Source organism: Parambassis ranga, chromosome 3 (genome assembly GCF_900634625.1).
Source record: "Parambassis ranga chromosome 3, fParRan2.1, whole genome shotgun sequence".
In the NCBI taxonomy this organism is placed as follows: domain Eukaryota; kingdom Metazoa; phylum Chordata; class Actinopteri; family Ambassidae; genus Parambassis; species Parambassis ranga.
The window spans coordinates 19242305-19261416 of NC_041024.1; the positions used below are offsets into that span (position 1 = coordinate 19242305).

At 41.9% G+C, this 19112-nt stretch overlaps 1 protein-coding gene across 2 annotated transcripts in view; it reads left to right on the plus strand.

The window, feature by feature from the left end:
- nfatc3a (nuclear factor of activated T cells 3a) overlaps window positions 1-19112 on the plus strand; it is a 48287-nt gene that overhangs the window by 10532 nt on the left and 18643 nt on the right. For both annotated transcript variants that reach the window (XM_028401020.1, XM_028401021.1), the window contains exons 2-5: window positions 3363-4506; window positions 7498-7660; window positions 17985-18184; window positions 18691-18863. In XM_028401020.1, the coding sequence (XP_028256821.1) occupies window positions 3363-4506; window positions 7498-7660; window positions 17985-18184; window positions 18691-18863 (1680 nt within the window). The remainder of the gene's footprint in view (window positions 1-3362; window positions 4507-7497; window positions 7661-17984; window positions 18185-18690; window positions 18864-19112) is intronic.

Sequence of the window (19112 nt, forward strand, 5' to 3'; positions counted from 1 at the left end):
AAGGGAGCCCAATATCTATTTTTCTTTATCCCATATTTATTCATTTATCCCATATACCTTATTGTACATGTCATGTTGGTACACTTTTTCTTTGGGCTGCTGATCGGCAGCTCTTAAGAAGAGCTGAAAGAGGAGACTGGGCTAAACACAAAGCCTTCTGTACAGGGCATGTAAGCAGAGCCTGTCCTAATCAACCTTCTTGCCCACCACAAAGGGAACCCTGGCTTAGATTACCCTCTTGGCCCAATACCACATGGTGTTGGGGCTAGTTGGTAACCAAAGACAGTAATATGTGTTGGAGCATGCGCACACGCACATAGAAACAAAAACCAAGGTACACACACCCATACTGTATGTGCAAAGAAGCACAGGAAGGCAAAAAGACACACAACCACAGGCACACAGGAACATACACACTTTTGTACACCACCCACACTTTCTACCCATACACATACACATGAACAGTCAAAAAGAGGTAGACAGAGACATTGTTAGTACACCAGCAGGAACCTGCAGCAGCGATGAACTTGTCATCCTCTCTGGGAGAGACAAATCCTTTCCTCCCTCTGTAGTAAACTGAGCTTTCTCAGAATGTGGGCCTGTGTGTCACTGCCGGTCACAGGACCCTGACACACATTGTGTGCAGTAGGAGTAGGAGGGAGGAACACAGTCCCTGTGGATTATCCCCCAAGTGAGAATCTCCAGGCAATGTGATGGTCAGCCAGAACCCTGTTGAGCTTTGTATCAAGGAGCCAAAGTGAATGTCACCACCACCAGTGGATCAGACCGTTCCCTGTGGTTACTGTGAGAACACAATGGTCTGGTGGTGTGTTACAAACACCCACCAATCCATGCTTCACTGAAACATTTCACAGTGAGGCGGAGCTATTATTAGCTTAGGTACAGCAAAGCCTCTTAGAGATCTTTATTTAACCAGATTGGCTGTCTGATGTATGGACACTTGAGGAGTGTGTGACGCACATGGCTTTTGGGAACAGTGCATGGGCTTTGCAACCAAGGCCATTGATAAAACAACAGCACTACTACAAGTCTCCTGTCCTCTCCTCTCCTCTCCTCTCCTCTCCTCTCCTCTCCTCTCCTCTCCTCTCCTCTCCTCTCCTCTCCTCTCCTCTCCTCTCCTCTCCTCTCCTCTCCTCTCCTCTCCTCTCCTCTCCTCTCCTCTCCTCTCCTCTCCTCTCCTAAGCTGACTAGAGTTTGGCTCAGACAAGGGGTTTCCCACCACCCACCATTTTCCTTACACTGGAAGGTTTTAGGTAGCAGTCTAATCTTATCTCGGAGCATGTAGAGGGGCTGTGGGCCAGGTAACATGGTCGCCCCTAATGTGACCTCAGCTGTGTACTGTCACTTATTTACTTGCTTCACCTACTATTCAGAGTAAAAATAGTCCAAAACTAGTTTTGTATTATCTTAACTCTGTTATACTAAAAACCAGCCTACTGTTGAACCCTGATATAGTAAACAAAAAAGGATGATATTGAACTTATTATTTTACACCTGATGCCGTAGGACAACCCAGCAGAAGAATTTCTGATCTGTCATCTGAAAACTGAGAAACAGATCCACATACTCCTCTTATTACTGTGAATACGCCAGCGCAGACATCAAATACAAAGTCTTTTAATATGTATATGTATTTTAACAAGATGTGAAGGTGCACTCAACAACAGAGGAAGTGTTTTAACCGCGTATGAACACACATCTCTGTTAAAATGCATTGATGTTAATGAATGGGTGAAATGTGTTTTATTGTAGAGTGTAATTGATAGAAAGATGCTTTGACCATACAGACGAGGTAAATGCAAATGTCTGTCTTTAAAGCTGTCCTATGTTTCTTGCTTACTTTTTCCCTTCTCTCTTTTTTTAAACTATTGTTTCACATCTTAGGCAATCATTGAATCAGAGATAAAAACTTTTTTTTGCAGTTGTTGGAGCTTCCTCTCTCTGTTGTCCTTCTCTTGCTCCCTGTCAGTCAGTCAGATGCTGTCGTCAGAGGAGCCACTGTTGGGTCTTGTGACAGGCAGGCAGGGCCAGTGAGAAACCCAAAAGCTATAAATAAAAGCTAGCTGCTACTGCCACTGTTGTTGCTGTTAAATAGAGATGGCAGGCAGGACCATAGAAACACATTTCCCCACTCAAACTGCTGCTTTTTATGAAGCTATTGAAGACTTCAAAGTAAGAAGAAATAATTATCAAACCCGTCAAATTATCACCTTTCTGTCTGTGTTAGTTTTGTGGTATGCTACGATAGGGCTACGTTTAAGGACTATGTGGAAGTGTTGTGTAATGATTTCACAACCAACCATATCCTGTACAGACTACACTGGTTTCAGCTAATTTTGATATATGTGTTTTTTGCTTTCACAATAAAGAGGTTTGAATAACTGCAACTTAATACCTGACAAGAAGGCTGAACACTTGCATTGGCTCTCTTTTTCTCTCTTTTGTTTAGTGAAAAGATTAGTGATTAGTGTCATAAAATATGGTAATGTGTACAAGTTCAAAGTTGCGTGTACTTCATTGCACAATACTTGCAGCAGATTTATTTGGACACATGTTGAAGTGTAGAAATTCTTGCTTCCTACACTTCTAATGTGTGGTTGCAATTAGCATTTCACATGTAAAACATAGAGAGGAGTGGGTGGAGGGGTATTCATGATGTGAGCAGCAGAGCATAACCAGCTGAAGTTTATCAATAAACTCTAACCCAATAGTGCCACTGCACACAATGGACTCTTGTCTATTTGTTTGTGTGTGGGTGTGTTTGTGTGTGTACATGCTGCCTGTGACGGATGACCTTTGGTATAAATAGCCTGCCGGTGCTAGCTGTGATGACAGGCGACAGCATGCACCGTTGTGTGAATTTGTTTCCTGAGTAGTGCTGTTCATTGGTTATCCTGCTTGGAACAGTGTCTGTATGACTGCCTGCTACCCAATTTGGCCTCTAATTTTCTGGAACTGGGCTCAAGCATAAGCTCGGGGCACAACTGCACAAATAATTTTGTAATTTTGGCAGACTGATGCTCAAGTGTAGCTGGCATAGTACATTGTCATGTGAAAACATGGCTGGAGAGCGGTAAATACATTTCCAGTAGAAAGAATGTTTTATCATCCTTCATCTTTATCTTCAAACTTTTTGTAAGGGAGGCTTGTGGACAAATATATTGTACCAAAGAACAATATATACAATAACTTATATTAATAATATATTGGTGATTATTATGTTGAAATTTTAGTCTCACACTCTCACAATTTATTTTGAATCTGGTGAAATAATAGTTTTAGGTTTTAAACTATGTCATATAGTCATTATATATTCTTATCATATTCTTTTCTTCTTCCAGATCTGGAACCTGATGACAACACATCATTCTATATCCTAAATGTGGGACAGCCCCAGCCTGTTGGTCTGCCTCGTCATGGCATGCAGTCTCACTCACAGATCATCAACAATTCTCCACGCCTTCAAACACACAAACCAGGGTCTGAACACCTGAGCTATGAGGCTCAACAATCCAAATATGGCACCTCTGCTCCAGTGGAGGCACCAAAGGCCTTTGAATGTCCCAGTATCCAGATCACCTCCATCTCCCCTAGCTGCCAGCAGGAGATGGACGCCAATGAGGACGATCTGAGGGCCAATGGCCCTGATGGAGACTATCATTGTGACAGGCCTGTGTCCAGAGACCACCTGTATTTGCCACTGGACCCCTCATACCGGGACTCTTCACTCAGCCCTAGTCCATGCAGTAGCCTTTCCTCTAGAAGCTGGTTTTCTGATGCCTCCTCTTGTGAATCATTTTCACATGTCTATGATGATGTTGACTCAGAGCTGAATGAAGCAGCTGCCCGGTTTACCCTGGGCTCCCCTCTTACTTCTCCAGGTTGTGCCTCACCTCAGGCTGGTGGAGTTCTGGAGGAACAGCCCCATTGGCAGCATCACCACTCTCCCTTTGTGCACCACTCCCACTCAAACACCCTGTCTCCCCGACAGTCCCCCTGCCACTCACCGCGCACCAGTGTCACTGATGAAAACTGGCTGAGCCCACGTCCGCCCTCCAGGCCTTCCTCACGTCCAACCTCACCCTGTGGGAAGAGGCGCCACTCTAGCGCAGACATCTGCTATCCCAGCTCATTGTCTCCTCATCACTCACCCACACCCACACCGGGACCTTCACCTAGGGGCAGTGTGACTGAGGACACTTGGGCTGGCAGTCCCTCTGTAGGCATGTCACCTTTTCAGTGCTGCCCATCCGAGGCAGACATCCCCTCCAAGACAAGGAAGACCTCACAGGACAGAACAGCTATGCAGACTGGGAAAGGGGAGTTGGGGCTAGATGACCAAGGAAATATGTCTCCTAATCTAGATTCTCCTTCAGATGAGACCCTGCACAGCCTGAAGAAGGATGGGCCTGTGGAACAGTTTCTATCAGTGCCCTCCCATTTCTCATGGAATAAACCCAAGCCTGGTCATACACCTATATTCAGGTAAACTTGTTTAAGCTTAATTCTAGTCCAGAATGGACTCATTTCTTACCTAGTTGAAAAACGTTCTGTTGTGTTTAACAAAGCGTGAAAACAGAAGGTGGTGTGGCCATAACTGCCTTTTGATCAGTGTTTTTGGCAATTAATAATGTGACAGCACATGTTGTCAATCTTAAAAACAATTATTAGGTCAAGGCAACACAACTGTCAAAGATTAATGTTTAAGTGTTGCTGTCATAAATATTGAAAACCCTTTTTTGACCGAGGGGAGAAGTGAAATGTGGTATCTGCAGATCAGTGTTGAATAATGGGAAAGAGTTCTTGATCTTTCTATCAGCATCGTAAATCTGACTTAGTTACCCTGTGGAGTAATATAAGTTCATCAGTGTGTGGAGGGAAAGACACACATGCCAAATATTGTCTGTTCTCCAATGTGTGCAGCAGATGAAGACACAGCCTTGTTTGTGTGCACTGGCCCCTAGCACTGTAAATCAGCACAGGGCACATATGGCAAGGGGTGCACCACACACACACAGGCAGACACTTGCATAGACATAACACAAATGCTTGGTCACACAGACCTAACACTATCCAGACAATAACAGGGTCAGCTCCATGATGAGTCACAATTTGATCTTTGTGTTCTGACATTTTTTTGTGTTATGTCACAAAGATTTTTTAACCACACTCAATTCTTGAAATGTTTGCATAAAAGACAAAATTTAATTATATTTCCATATTTCAGATGAAACTCAAGAAGAGTCAGTTGGTGTACCTGGTTACCATCAGATAGCGTGTGTTTAGTTGCCTCTGTCCCTGCACTGGTCTTTTGAACAGATGGTCCAGGTGGAATGGGTGGGACTGCGTGAGCATGAGTGCAATGAAAAATTCCAAGTGTCTGAACACCCCTTCAGACACTTGCTTTGACAGAGGATTTGCTCATGCCTTACTTGCTGAGCTGTTACAGATTAATGGCAGTCCTGTAGGTTGGGAACCATATGATCAGAGGCTGTACAGTTTATGCTCACTAGTATATCATGAGTCAGCCAGGTGGATTTACTGATTTCCAAGAAGCAAAAAAAATGACCTAATCAAGCTAACAATAGAAACCAACATTGTTTTCAAATTGCATATCCACGCAGCTTGTGTAGATGGAAGATTACCTAATTCAAGGAATTAAGAGGGTACAAATGATACCACAGAGATAATAGAGAACTCTAGGTTGTGGGAATATGATTGGACGAGGAGCACCCACATTATGGCAGAGACATTTGAGAAAGGTTATGCTATGTCAGGACATAGTCCACTGCTCCTACCCTGCTCCGTCACAAGCTCATGTTTCCTCTGTCCTCCTCTGCTCCTGTTACCGTAGCAGCCATGCAAACCCATACTTCCTTGGTGGTTATGTCATGGCTGCAGGGAGGAAAACATAGGGGTTAGGATGCCTCCACTACACTGTGCTAGAGCGTTAGATCTCTTTCTTGATAGTGTCATCTTCTGTCAAAGAAATAGTTTGAAAATGAAAATTTAGATTATTAAGACAGGGAAGTTGCTAACATTAGCAGATTACCACATTGATACATTTATCAATGACTATTTTCGTGGCAAACATTTGCATGAAACATATATGTTCGCGTGTGATCTTCAGTAGAATCTGTAGAATGTAGATCAGTTATGTGTATAACCACAAGGCCTTAGATAGCTGCACAGTATATAAGGCACTTGCTTATTTATTTAAAAATGTAGTGTTCCTTGAGGGTTTGGTGCCAGTCTGGAGGGCAGTTTATGAAGTAAAAATGTGTCCACAAAAGCCTGACTTACACATCTTTAATTCAGTCTGATTAGATTGCTCTGCTTGTAGCCAGTACTTGACAGACCTTGGAAGGAGAAGAATTAAGGGAGTCAGCCATGCTGGCTTGAACTTTACAAACTTTCACTTAAGAATTATTTGTACTGTCAAGGACCTGTCATGAAGTTTAGAGTACGTTTGCATGCTAGAAGTCTGCACTGCCAAATATGTGTGCCATCGTGTGACAGGGTGCACAAAGAACCAGCAGCGGCAGAGATCAAGCACAGGGCAGCCCATACTTGTGGCTTCCTACAGTACAGTTCACTGACGTAGGCCTGACATGCATTCCAATATGTATTTAGAAACAAACATGTACTCACATTGAGAGCATGTACTGTATGCACACATGTGCCTATAAGTGTTAATAATGAGAATTCAAACCTTTGGTCTAAATGAAAATGACAATAAACTGAAAATATTATGGCTTTCATGATATAAATGGCTTACACTAGTGTTTACAAAATGTTTTGGGGATAAACTCTTCCAGTTCTCTCACATGGAGAGACCCAGTTTCTGTGTGGAGACGGCCATAGAGTGTTTTATTTTGGAGTGCAGCTGTTCAAATATGATTGAGGCCTACACAGATAACATAAAAGAGCCAGAGAGGAAAAGCACACAATGCTAGCCCATGTTATGCACTGCAGATAAAATATACACTTGTATGCACACAGACTCAGACACAATATTTTACTCACTGTCTGACACACAGTCTTGTCCTACCACCCATTCGCTGACCCACACAGTAAAATGGGTAAAGACTCAGACTGAAAAGTCCCCCTTAGTAGGTGATTCATCCTTTAAGTCGTAACATGACCTATTACAAATGTTATGTTTAAAAACAGACTTAATGTATGTGGGTGTTCTTGTGATTCGTCATCTGAAGGGGCTAAGTATTTACCCCATTTTGCATCTTTTGCACCATTTCCTGTCCTGCTTGACCTTTACCCTATGATGTCATTATGACTGTAAGTTGCTTCATATTTATTGCCTATGTACTACAACCACAAACCTTTCCACTGTATGCATCTTTGACTACATCTTTTATGCACTAGTGTATGCTGATGGTTAGTCTTTGCAAAACTGTAATGTAAGCCATGTCTTTCTGTGTGGGTGTTGATGTGAATGTTTGTGGTTTTCCTCCTCAGGACCTCATCTCTGCCTCCTCTAGATTGGCCACTGCCAAGCCAGTTTGGCCAGTATGAACTGAAGGTAGAGGTACAACCCAAAGCCCATCACAGAGCACACTATGAGACTGAGGGCAGCCGAGGAGCCGTCAAAGCAGCCTCCGGTGGCCATCCAATCGTCAAGGTAATAAAAGTGCTCTGGTTTCAGATAACTGTGTCTGACAGCAAAAAATTCCCAAAAGTAACAATCCTAACAGTGTTTGTTCTGATATTTGGAATCAAAGAAAAGTAGGCTGAACTGAGATTTTGGAATTTAGCAATGTCCTCTCTTCAGGTGACAGGAATATGTTTTCCCTTTTTGTTTATACAAGAGGTACCGTTTGCACTATGAGATGATAAGAGAATTATTGTTACATGGATCCTCTCTGCAGGTAGACTGTCAGTCAATTTGTTAAAGCAGGAAGACAAGCAGGCAGGCTGTCACTATAGCCCAGTCAGCTGGTTGGTCATTTGATAGCACCTGTGAGAGACTAGGTGAGCCTGCATGGGTCTATGGCCGTTTCTTTCTGACAGAGAACGAGAGAGAGCAATAGCAGACGATTTCAGTCTCATTAATATTTCAGTGCACCAGTGACAAGCTTTCTTTGTGTGTGTGATTAAGAAAGAGCCTAATGAAGGGCCACAGTCATTGTTGGGAAGATAAGAGTGACAGGCTGGTCAGCTGTTTAACCCTTGTATTTGTATGTTTATTAGTATAAGCATAAGAATTAAAGCACATGTTGGTTTGGTTTATGGCTATATAAAATATATGAATTGTTGTAATTGGTTTTGTCACTTGGACAAAATGAATGTGTAATAATTATATTTTTAATTTGTTGCAGGCATGTGATGTAATTGCTTATTACTACAGATGGGAAGTCTCTCAGTCCTAAGAGTCAGTGCTCAGTATGCATGTTATGCAAGATATAACAATTATGACGAAGTACAACACTTCAACAGCTGTGGACACAAAATTTCCTGAAACAACAAGGAGATCCAGACTACTGCCATTTGTTGCTTTAGAAACAGCCTATGTCCTCATACATTCAGTCATGCAGGCTCCCTTCAGGCCAATCATTAACCATTTCAACCTCAGTTAGACTGAGATTTGGTCCTGCCATATGTGACGATGCATAATTTAGCTGTCAAATTTTTTCAGCCAAGCATTTGCCACGCTTGCCCTCGTTTCTCATCCCCAGAGGGAATTGTCATAGCACTTCCCTTGTAGCAGCCAGTGACTAGAGAGTACAATTCTTAGGTCAGGCAGAGCACTATTAAAGTTGATTTTAGACCCACCTGGAATCTGGACTGCAAAGACAGTTTTACCATCGTATGAAGGCAGCATACTATTGTGTGTACTTTCTTATTTCTTTTGTATTATAGTTATTTTTGTTGCACTAAATCTTGACCTCAATAGAGAACCATATACCGTAGTACATTTAAATCAAGAGGGCTGAAAGAAATGTTAGGCCACAACAATAGTCAGGTTTACTCCCACTCGTACTTTTTTTTTACATTAGGTAACGTTAAAAAGTGACCGGTTTATAAATTGCCATACAGCTTGATCAGTGTTTCTCAGCACTGTTTACCCCCTGTAACGTTATGCTGGCATTACCAGTGAGGAAAATAAAAATCTGTTAGTACATTTATGATCACATTTACCAACACAAGTGCATCATCACAGACAGAGAAAGTGAGAGATAACATTTTCTTTTCACCGACAGTGGTGTGCAGAGCTTTGTGCACAGTGGGTGTGTGGGTGAGAGAGGTGTATGGGAAGGTTTGGTTAGCAAGTGAAAGCAAGCGCTATATGTGATATATATGAATCTATGTGAATCTTTATAACGTTCTTCATTTGGACAATATATACATGTGTCCCTTTCTCTTTTGTGCAGTAGCAATAATCCTCTTCAATCATTTACAAGTTGAAAATTTAACAGATTTAATGATATCAAACATCATTTCAGGATGCACTTACACAACAGATCTGAAAAAGGAGGCAGTAAAATACACTGACCATCAACAATACATTCTGATAAATAGTACTGTATCAGCACTTGTCAGGCAGGTCTAACAGTAAGTCTCTGTTTACTAAACATCCACTCCTCTATCTCTTGTATTCTTAGACTCTTTCTGATGCACTGTCCCATATCGAAAGGTCATTTCTTTACTATGTGATGTCATTATTGTTTTTACAGAAACACGTTTACTTGGACACCACATACACATACTGCTTTGTGTTTTTGTTTTGAGGTTAACAGAAGAGCAGGCTCAGGTGCTGTACATAAGGTCAGACCCATGTTAAATATAAAGCTAAAAATTACATGTAACCGCAATATATTTTTTAAATTTTTTTACTGACAAGAGTCTGATTCAGTCACTGTTTTGACCCAGTATGCTGTATATTGGACATAAGGGGGTCAGACCACTTGATACTAACAAGCTTACGTATATCATATTTCCCAGGTGCACTGTTGGTGTGAAGTAAGCTGTTCCCTGGAGACAGGCTGGTCACTGGTGGCAGCATGTGTGTTTGCAGGTTCTCTGCCACAGAATTTGAATACATAGATTTGCTGCTTGCTGTTTTCTAAGCTTTATTCCAAATCCTGCAGTTAGTTACAAATCAGTTCAGAACGAGAGGACGAGGAAGTTTTATAGTGCGGTTGGGAACATTTGTTTACAAAACAGATACAGTTATGATCGCAAAAATATAATTTGACTTAATAACATCGCCGCTGTAATGCTATAACACTTATCTGGTTGCACATTCTACTGTGAGACCTCTTACAGTCCCTGAGTCTTGACTTAATGATGTGACGTCACCAGATGACACCATAGCTGCCATCTGGACATGGTGATGACTTCCATTTGTGGCCTTGCTCTTGCCCATGTCGGTGTACCACCGAGTTGCTGCGTCAACAAAAAACAACAAAATGTCCAAACTGTGGAACTGATGCAGTTTATATGTGTTAGTGTAAAAAGCAGGATACTAAGTAATTTGGACAAGAAATAGAAATAAAAGGTGGAGTGCAATTTGTAAAAGCTTTATGGCAAAAAGAAAAATAGGATTTATATTCCAGAAATGGATTTAAATCTTCTCTTTTTAAAATGCCCGGGTAGCAGGCAGGCTTTGGTTGTTTTTATCCTGTTACTCACCATGTGAAAGTTGCACTGCTGCCAGGATCTGCATTTGGACTTGTTTGACTTTGGACTTCTGTGTTCCTTTTGTGGAGGTGTCTAGAAGTGGGTCGAGATATCTGGCCATGTCTGAAATTCACACTAGGTGCATCTCCATAGTGGTATGCTCTCCTTTTTTGCATTACGGGCTGTGTACTAACCCACAAAGCATGCTCTTTCAGTTGGATTACTGGCTCCATATCTCACAGTAACATAATCTGTACTGATGAGACATTGGCACATGTTTGGAGATGAGTCAAAGCTTGTTTACAAACCTGAGCAGGTCCTTATCCTGTCATGCAGTTCCCAGGGCCTGTTTCTTTGTGTTTGGCTAGCTGCTGACTTGATCACCTTTAGGTAGGAGTCCCAGCATGTGCATCTTTATTGAGACTGTAGCCATGCAACTGCAGTTTAATTTTCTGTCATGAAAGGTATACACAAAAAGGTAGATTAAATTTAAAGCTATTATACAATTGTAAGTTATTATTAGAACCAAAACAAACCAGAATTCACTGTTAATTAATAATTATTAATAATTTATCTTTATTAATATGTTTTTTAAAGTTATGAAATACTTCCCAGCCAATATACTAAAGAGTCTTTGGACCTTTTGCACAGAAGTATTTCAGTTTACGGTAATCACCTTCTAGCTTGGGCCTCGGGGCTGCACAGATTTAAATAGCCCAGGTGTGGAAATGTCAGTGTTTTCTAACCTGTACTTCCAGCCCTAGGCAAAGGATGTAACAGTTGTTAAGAAGTGTAGTAAGCTGTGCTTCACATTTGCTTGTGAAGTAAAATATGAAACTGCAATGTGTTTGACACCACCTTGGTCTGTACTAGTAACAAAGACGTGAGACCTGTTGATTGCTGATCTAAGGAAAGACCAGTGTTATTAAGCCTTTGCTGCCACTGGTCATAACGCTCCCTTTCAGTCTGTCTGTATGTACGGTAGGCAGACAAACCAAGACCACAGAGTGTGACAGTGTTTACATTGAATTGTTTTGACAGACATGATTCATGGCACTGGATTCTGTGTGGAATGCGAATGTGGACAGTGTTTTCCTATGCAAAGACACTGAGGGCTAATGATATGATTAAGAGGCCACATTGTAGCTTTGTGGTCTCTAACTGTGTTTGTGGGGCTTTATCCATGGGCACAAGTTCCAGAAGTTCTCCCTTTCATCTAGTGGTGGGCAAATAAATGGGCAAGAAACTTCCTACAAGAAAAACACATTTGTTGAGTGAATGTACATTGTATACAGATTGTGAGCCTGCTCTATTTACATTCTTCAGCCTAACTAACAACGCAGTGTCAAATATATGTGCAAACATGGTTCTTAATATGATGCATCTACTGACCGCTTGACCTTTTTAATATAATTGTACATTGCAGAATGGCTGCATCTGTGACTGGCTGTTTCAGCCATTCCTCTGAGGCTAGCTGCAGACCTTAATCGGTACACCTGTTGCTAGGAGACATATAAGTCCAAAGCCTCTCTGGCTGGCTGAAGGCTGAGGTATCCTTGTGCGTATTTAACCAGCTTATTTGAGTGCGGCTGCACCCACACAAATATAAGGAGCCCCTCTGGTATTACAGACTGGGCTGCATAGAGACAGGCAGACACAACAGAAAAAAAGGCTCACACACATACACTGCATAGCAGACTAACACTCTAAGTGCACGCAAAGACTGTGCTGTATAACACAGAAAATATTGTCCATCTTTAAAGCCGTTGCCACACTTAATAAATCTAAATGAAGCTAAGGTATCTGGTGACAAGGATTTGAAAGAGAATATGACAGAAGCTGTCCAAGACAGCCTTATGTTTCCACCAGCTTGGATGCATTAAATGATTTTGATCCCAGTGCTTGAATGCACGGCCATGACCCCATTACTGTCTGTCTCTGTCATTCATGCTCACATTTTCAGTGCCTCTAATCTCTTCTCTTATGCAGTCCATCTCTCTCTGTCTCTGCTTGCCTTCTTCTTTTTCCTTGCCTTTTTCATTCTTGCCATCCTAAAGCTTGACTTGCACCTTGACAGGTCTCACTCTTTGACTCTCTGAACTGCCACAATAGGGAGGCACACAGACACCTTGTGTTGCTTTGCCCCAGGGCTGTATGTGTAAACATGTTGGAAGCTTGGCTCTCATTTGTTGTAATCAGGCTTAGTGCACAGCGAGAAAACACTTGCTGAGAGTGTATGTGTGAAAGAGTGAAAGTGGGGGAGGATGGAATGGGAATAAGAGGAATTGAGATTGGACCAGTCCTGCAAGGCCATATACAGCCCTTGTGCAGTATACAGTAAATACTCTTGTGTGTGTGTGTGGCTGTGTGTGTGTATCAGTGGGTGCGCGTACATGAGTATGCACATGTATTGACCTTGTTTAAACAAACAGTCAACCGGCCCCCTGGCTCTTGCTGCCCTCCCTAGTGTGCTGGGCAAACAGCAAGCCTGTGTGAGCTGTGGTGTGCTGTGTGTGTGTGTGTCCATAGATCCTAGGCTATGGTGCCAAACTGCCACACCAGGGAAACCACTGTCAGATAAAATGGACCCTCTTGTGACCTTGACCACCATTTTTCCTGTTTTTTGTTGCTCACTCATAGTAGATCTTCTCTCTCTCTCTCTCTTGCACATCACAGCCCTTTCCAAGGACCACCATTTACAGCAGTCATTGCACTTAAATCCACACATTCTCTCACACAATCTGAAGATTATGTGTGTGTGCGTTATCGCTGTAGTTTACACCAACGTGAGTCTACGTAGCTGCTCGCTCAACCAAACGCACACACACACTTCTGCATACACACAGAGAGTCTCACCATGGCAACAGCGGAGCAACACAGGGAAACAACTTAGCAGAGTCAGGCGCTCGCTGTGAGAAAGTGTCAAGTTACGGCAGAGGGTTGGAGCTGAGGTAGGTGAGACACGAGGACAGAGACAGAGGAGAGAGTGACAAAGAGAAGAGGAAGACATGAAAGGAGGAGGGGAAGTCAGTGTAGGAGAGAATTGAAGAGTAATGATGGAAAAAGGGGAAGATAAAATAAGATGCAAGAAATGTACATACATGAACAATGGCAGATTGTAATTGATGAAGCATCCTATGTGTGTTTTGGTGCAGATAGCAGGTGATTTTCTCCCAGCTTTTAATAGCATTTTGGCGTCACTGTATTTGAAACAAACGCTAAAATGTTTACTGTGTGTGTGCCTGCACGCCTGTTTATGTATGTAGTGATGGGAGATGTTTTTCCCCTCAGCTTGCTAGCCTTATTACTGGATCAGTGGAACAGATGAAGGCCAAAAATAAGTTGGAACTTTATTTAGTGGGAGCTGAGTATGTAACTGTATCCAGAGGTTTTATTTTAAGGGAAAGGGTTTATCCTAAACTTGATCCACAGTTAGGAGCTAGTAGTCAGTTACATGCTTCAGCGGACATAGACCTGGGGTCATGTGACTGGTTTTAATGTCACTGTGTTTAATATAAGAACTGATCTCTCAGTTCAGGCCGGACTTACTTGCAGACTGACCAGCTGGGTTCAGTGCACTCTGGACAGGCAGAAAGGTGAGGAGTTAAAAGTGCAGAGACCACCCTCCTGTGGTATTTCGCGCTCAACCATAGATTTAGTGGGGTGGCGGAGGGTTGACTCAGGAATGTGAAACAAGTCAAGGGTGTGTGTCATGTGCATTCACTGTGAAGAAGTCTCTAGTGCCAGGACCGTGGTACAATCCATGTGTGCTTGTTTACATATCCTGCTGTTTGCAGGTGGCACTTTACCCGTTTTCTGAACTGAAGGTGCAAATAGGCCCCCTGAAGGGTGGTTGGACTACTATTTGTGAAGCTCAGCAAAGGCTGCACAGATCTATTGCTGTGTCAGGCATGTAAATCAAAGTGGGAGGGATGATATCATATGAACGCCAAGGAAAAATGAATACTATCAACTTCCTACTATACCTGCTGTGACATGGTTTATCTTGTACAGCTTTATAGCTTACACTGTTTATACACCAGTCATATGTAGTGGGTTGTGGTTTACACGTGTTTACAGTTTTGATGATGATGTCTAGCTTCAATACTTAAATTGAGCCATTGACAACCAAACAGAAAATAACGGAAATAATATATTTTGTAAAAAGTTGTGGCAAAGTGAGTGTCACTGTACTATGGTTCAGTTTGACCTAGAATGTTTATTCACTTTGGAAGTGAGCTTTTTCTTTCAGGTCATCTAATCAGGTTTTCCTGGTTGATTATTGGATTTTGAAAGAAACCCTGGCTTGCTAAGTGCATGATTGTCAACAGTCCAGCTCCATACCAAATCGCCTGTGTGTAGAAGTGGATAGAGGCAGAAATGTTAAAAAAAAAAAAAACACAGTAAAATAAAAAATAAGGATAAAACTTGTTATTGCTCTGTGGTCTAATTTATATCCACAAAACATTTTTTTTAATTTCTTTTTTTTTGTCTGTCGGACCTCTCTCATGGCAACATTCCTCTAGACACTGTTAACTCTTTTTATCCTGTCTGGAACACACATGTTGCTACGAATAAACACATCCTGATTTATGGACACGTACACACACACACAGAAACACACACATGCACACGTGTACTACAGGCAGACACACATGTGCTAGCACTGCCTGTGCTCCCACCCTGTGCAGACGTGATCATAAAACAAGCAACACATCCTGCAAGACTGTTGATTCCACGTTTCTTTGAATCCAGAATCCAGAAATGGTGTCATTTATAGCCATGGATCCATTCAGGCTGGGGTGCATAATTATCTGTTAGCTTGCTACTGGCAGGAATCGAACTTTCATGTGGCTCTTAAGATCTAATGTGGTTTTTAAAGATGAACCCATTACTAGTTATTATGGGGGCCTCATGCTGTTCCATGGTGTGACTTCCTTCCGAATATATTTCATGTGCCACATCCAGCCGTTTTGGCGTGTTAGTTACAGTTTGACAGGGTGTATGGTAAAAAAATGCTGTATCTGTCTGTACCAGTTTAGAAGTTTGATTTCCAAAGTGCACACTGTCTGTGTCATGTGTTTTTGTTTGAGGAGGAAGGCTCTTTGTCACTGGGATTCCATCTCCTGTGGCACACTCTGCACCTGAAAACCCAAAACAAGCACACACCCTAAAACAAAGTGGAGTACTGATCTGTTCAGGCATTCACCCTCATTTATCCATCACTGAGTCACTATAATAAAACACATTCGGTGGATGTGGCGAAGGACTGTCAACATGTTTTGGAGAGTTTTGCTTCAAAAGCCTGAGCCAAACCTTGCGGTTGGAAATTCTATTTTAAAGGTCTAAAAGAAGCAAAATGTTTTCACTGTAATCATTTATTTATTGATGAAAATCAACAGTTTTTTTACATGTCTATATAGCATGGCACTTCCTTGGTCAAATAGGGATATTTTTAAATGCCTATATCAGAAGTTGCAACCTCTCCTAGTCTCGTTTATAAATCTAAAGTAATGATAATTGTGAATCTTTAACTTGCTTTTTGGTTTTAAGCAGTAACAAATAAAGCTATACTAACCACACATATTTTTGTTTTCTATGTTAAATCCACCTTTGCAAACTGAGGGATCTTTATTTGGCAGCACAGTTTTCGAGATACAAGGTTCCTATTCAACGCAGAACACTGAATCATTATTAAGATGTAAGCTGCACTGCCCTGCCTAGTATCTGCCTCTGGAGGCTCGTCCTCTCACATACCCGGTTGTAAACACAGCACATTTCACTTTTTCCACAGCTTGCTTCAACCTGGGTACCCCTGTATTTTGTTTTCTATCACCCCAGGGGACTGTCTAGGAAACAGCGAGTGAGAAAAAAAAAGGGAGAGATGTAAAAATGAGCACAGGCGACTACCAAACCTAATGACAGCTGTTTCCTTAAACACAGATCCCACCAGTGATTACAGCTTACCTTTTACCAGTGCTGGAAAAAGCTTGTATTGAATAATACTTTTGCACATCGTCCATAGTTTGATAATTGGCCTCAGGGAAAGTCAATATTTTTAAGCTCCGAACACTTTTCCTTGGTGCGCTTGCTCACTGTTTTTCTCAGGTGCATAATGTTTCCAGTGCTTGATTGTGACCAATTTCAGCTGTTTTACTTTAGCTAGTTTTGGAACAGCACATGACAAATCCCAAGCTACACCCACTTTCTGTCCCATTCTACCCGTTCAAGCACCAACATTTTGTACCTAACATCCACACAGCAGTGTGTGACGCAAACGTGCAGTGAGGAAAGGGTCAGTAGCCAGCTGTGGTGGGGTTGAGGTTTGGCAGTTCCTGAGGTGAAACAGCAATGAAAGGCCTTGTTCTCTTCTGTCCTCCATCTGAGTTGGAGGTGTAGGCTTATGAGGGCAGTGTGTTGGGAGGGTGTATGGGGGTGGGGTGCCACCCTGCCGTCACAGAGTCTGCCAAATACAACATTACAACAGTGGTAGGATTGTGTAGCCTGTGTGTTTGGTCTGTCCCTCTGAGGAAAAAAAAAGGTCCTGCTCTCCTTTCCATCTTTCTCTTGTTCTTACCCAGCATGCAGCACTTCCCCTTCATCAGCCTTCTCACCTGAGTGGAGAGCAGCTGCTCCTAGGTGGCAGAGGCACGTGTGAGCCACTGAGTTTGACATTTTTACAGCCAATTGTTTTCCTTTTTACCACAGTATTAACTATTTAAGAACTCTTGGGTTTGAGCTGAGGATTGTGTACATTTTTTGTGGCATTATAATAGATATTTAAGTTTTTATATTTGAATGCTTTTTTGTTTTTGAATTATGTATGATTTATTTATTTTTTTGTGCATTTTATAACTTGGCAGAGATATATGTTATATGTTATATGTTGTTTGGATTCCTTCACTGTCTTCTAAAAACACAGTTTACACCAGCATTTACTCTTTTTTGTTAATTATTTTTTGTGTCTGATGTCTAGTGTAGCTTAAATTCAACTTTTTTTCCTTGAAATGATTAGTAGACCAGATTTTCCTTAACAGGCCTCTATTCAAAAAAAGGCATGCGGAGGGAAAAAATTATAAAGACTATTAGTTGAAACGTCTTTTGTCAAACTGGTAAGAGGCCAAAGTACCAGATGAATCTCCAGCAGCCCTGCCAGAAATATCACAACACCCTCAACCTGACATTTAGATTCCCTCCAAAAAAGGTGGCCTTCTTAAGGCAGTGGAAATGAAAAGACTATTTCTTTGTTCGCACCTCTCATCTGGAACCCAAGGACTCACATCTGTTTTTGTTCTGTTTTTCTGTCCCTCTCTGTCATGTCTCAGCTCATTGGCTACAGTGAGAAGCCCGTCAACCTGCAGATGTTCATTGGAACAGCAGATGACCGTTACTTGAGGCCTCACGCCTTCTACCAGGTGCACCGGATCACCGGGAAAACTGTAGCCACAGCTAGCCAAGAAATTATGGTCTCCAGCACCAAAGTTCTCGAAATTCCTCTCCTCCCTGAAAACAACATGTCAGCCAGGTAGTTGTCAAAATCACTCCAGGGTTATGTTACTAAGTTATGAGCTTACCACCATGAAGGAAACTCTGTCCTATGAAAAATGACCATGTTTATGATTATACATGGTCATAATATCTTCCAAAAGGGATTTTTATAGATTTTCTTAATTTAAACCAACAGGAGGGTCCAGTGTAGAAGGAAAATTTGAGAATTTCCCATGGAGCAGAAAAAAGCTGAAACTTGTGATGCCATAACACCCAAATGATTATATTTATATAAGACCTGGTTTTACTTACATTGGAATTCATAGGAAGGGATTTGGTAGGGATTTTCTCATTTACAGTTGTAATAAATCATATTCACAGGCATTTTTAATGTGTGATTCGACACTTACAACACAGCCTCTCACTGCCAATCCCCCCGCTGGGCCTGTGGTTGGTTTGTATTACTTAGGCCTTTACCACGTAAGTGTATCTGCCATCTTGGTGGTTCTATATGAAGCCAACTATTTTCCCTTTACCTTGCAGTATTGACTGTGCTGGCATACTTAAGCTGCGGAACTCAGACATTGAGCTGCGGAAGGGGGAGACGGATATAGGAAGAAAGAACACACGGGTCCGTGTTGTGTTCAGAGTGCACATCCCTCAACCCAACGGGAAGGTTCTGTCTCTGCAGGCTGCCTCCATTCCTGTGGAGTGCTGTGAGTGTGTACTTCCTAACAGGAGTCTTGCTCACATAAAAATATTCATTCATCAAACCATGTACAGGAAAAAGACACACAAAGGCACACACACACATTTCAACACACTTTTCTATTTGCCTGCAGTCTGGCATTTTAATCTACTGTTTGCTTTCATTGAAAGTCACTTTAGATAAGAAATTGTGTTAAATATTAAAATCATCACATTTTAATCTCTGTGCCTGGCAATATCTAAGAAGCAACACACAT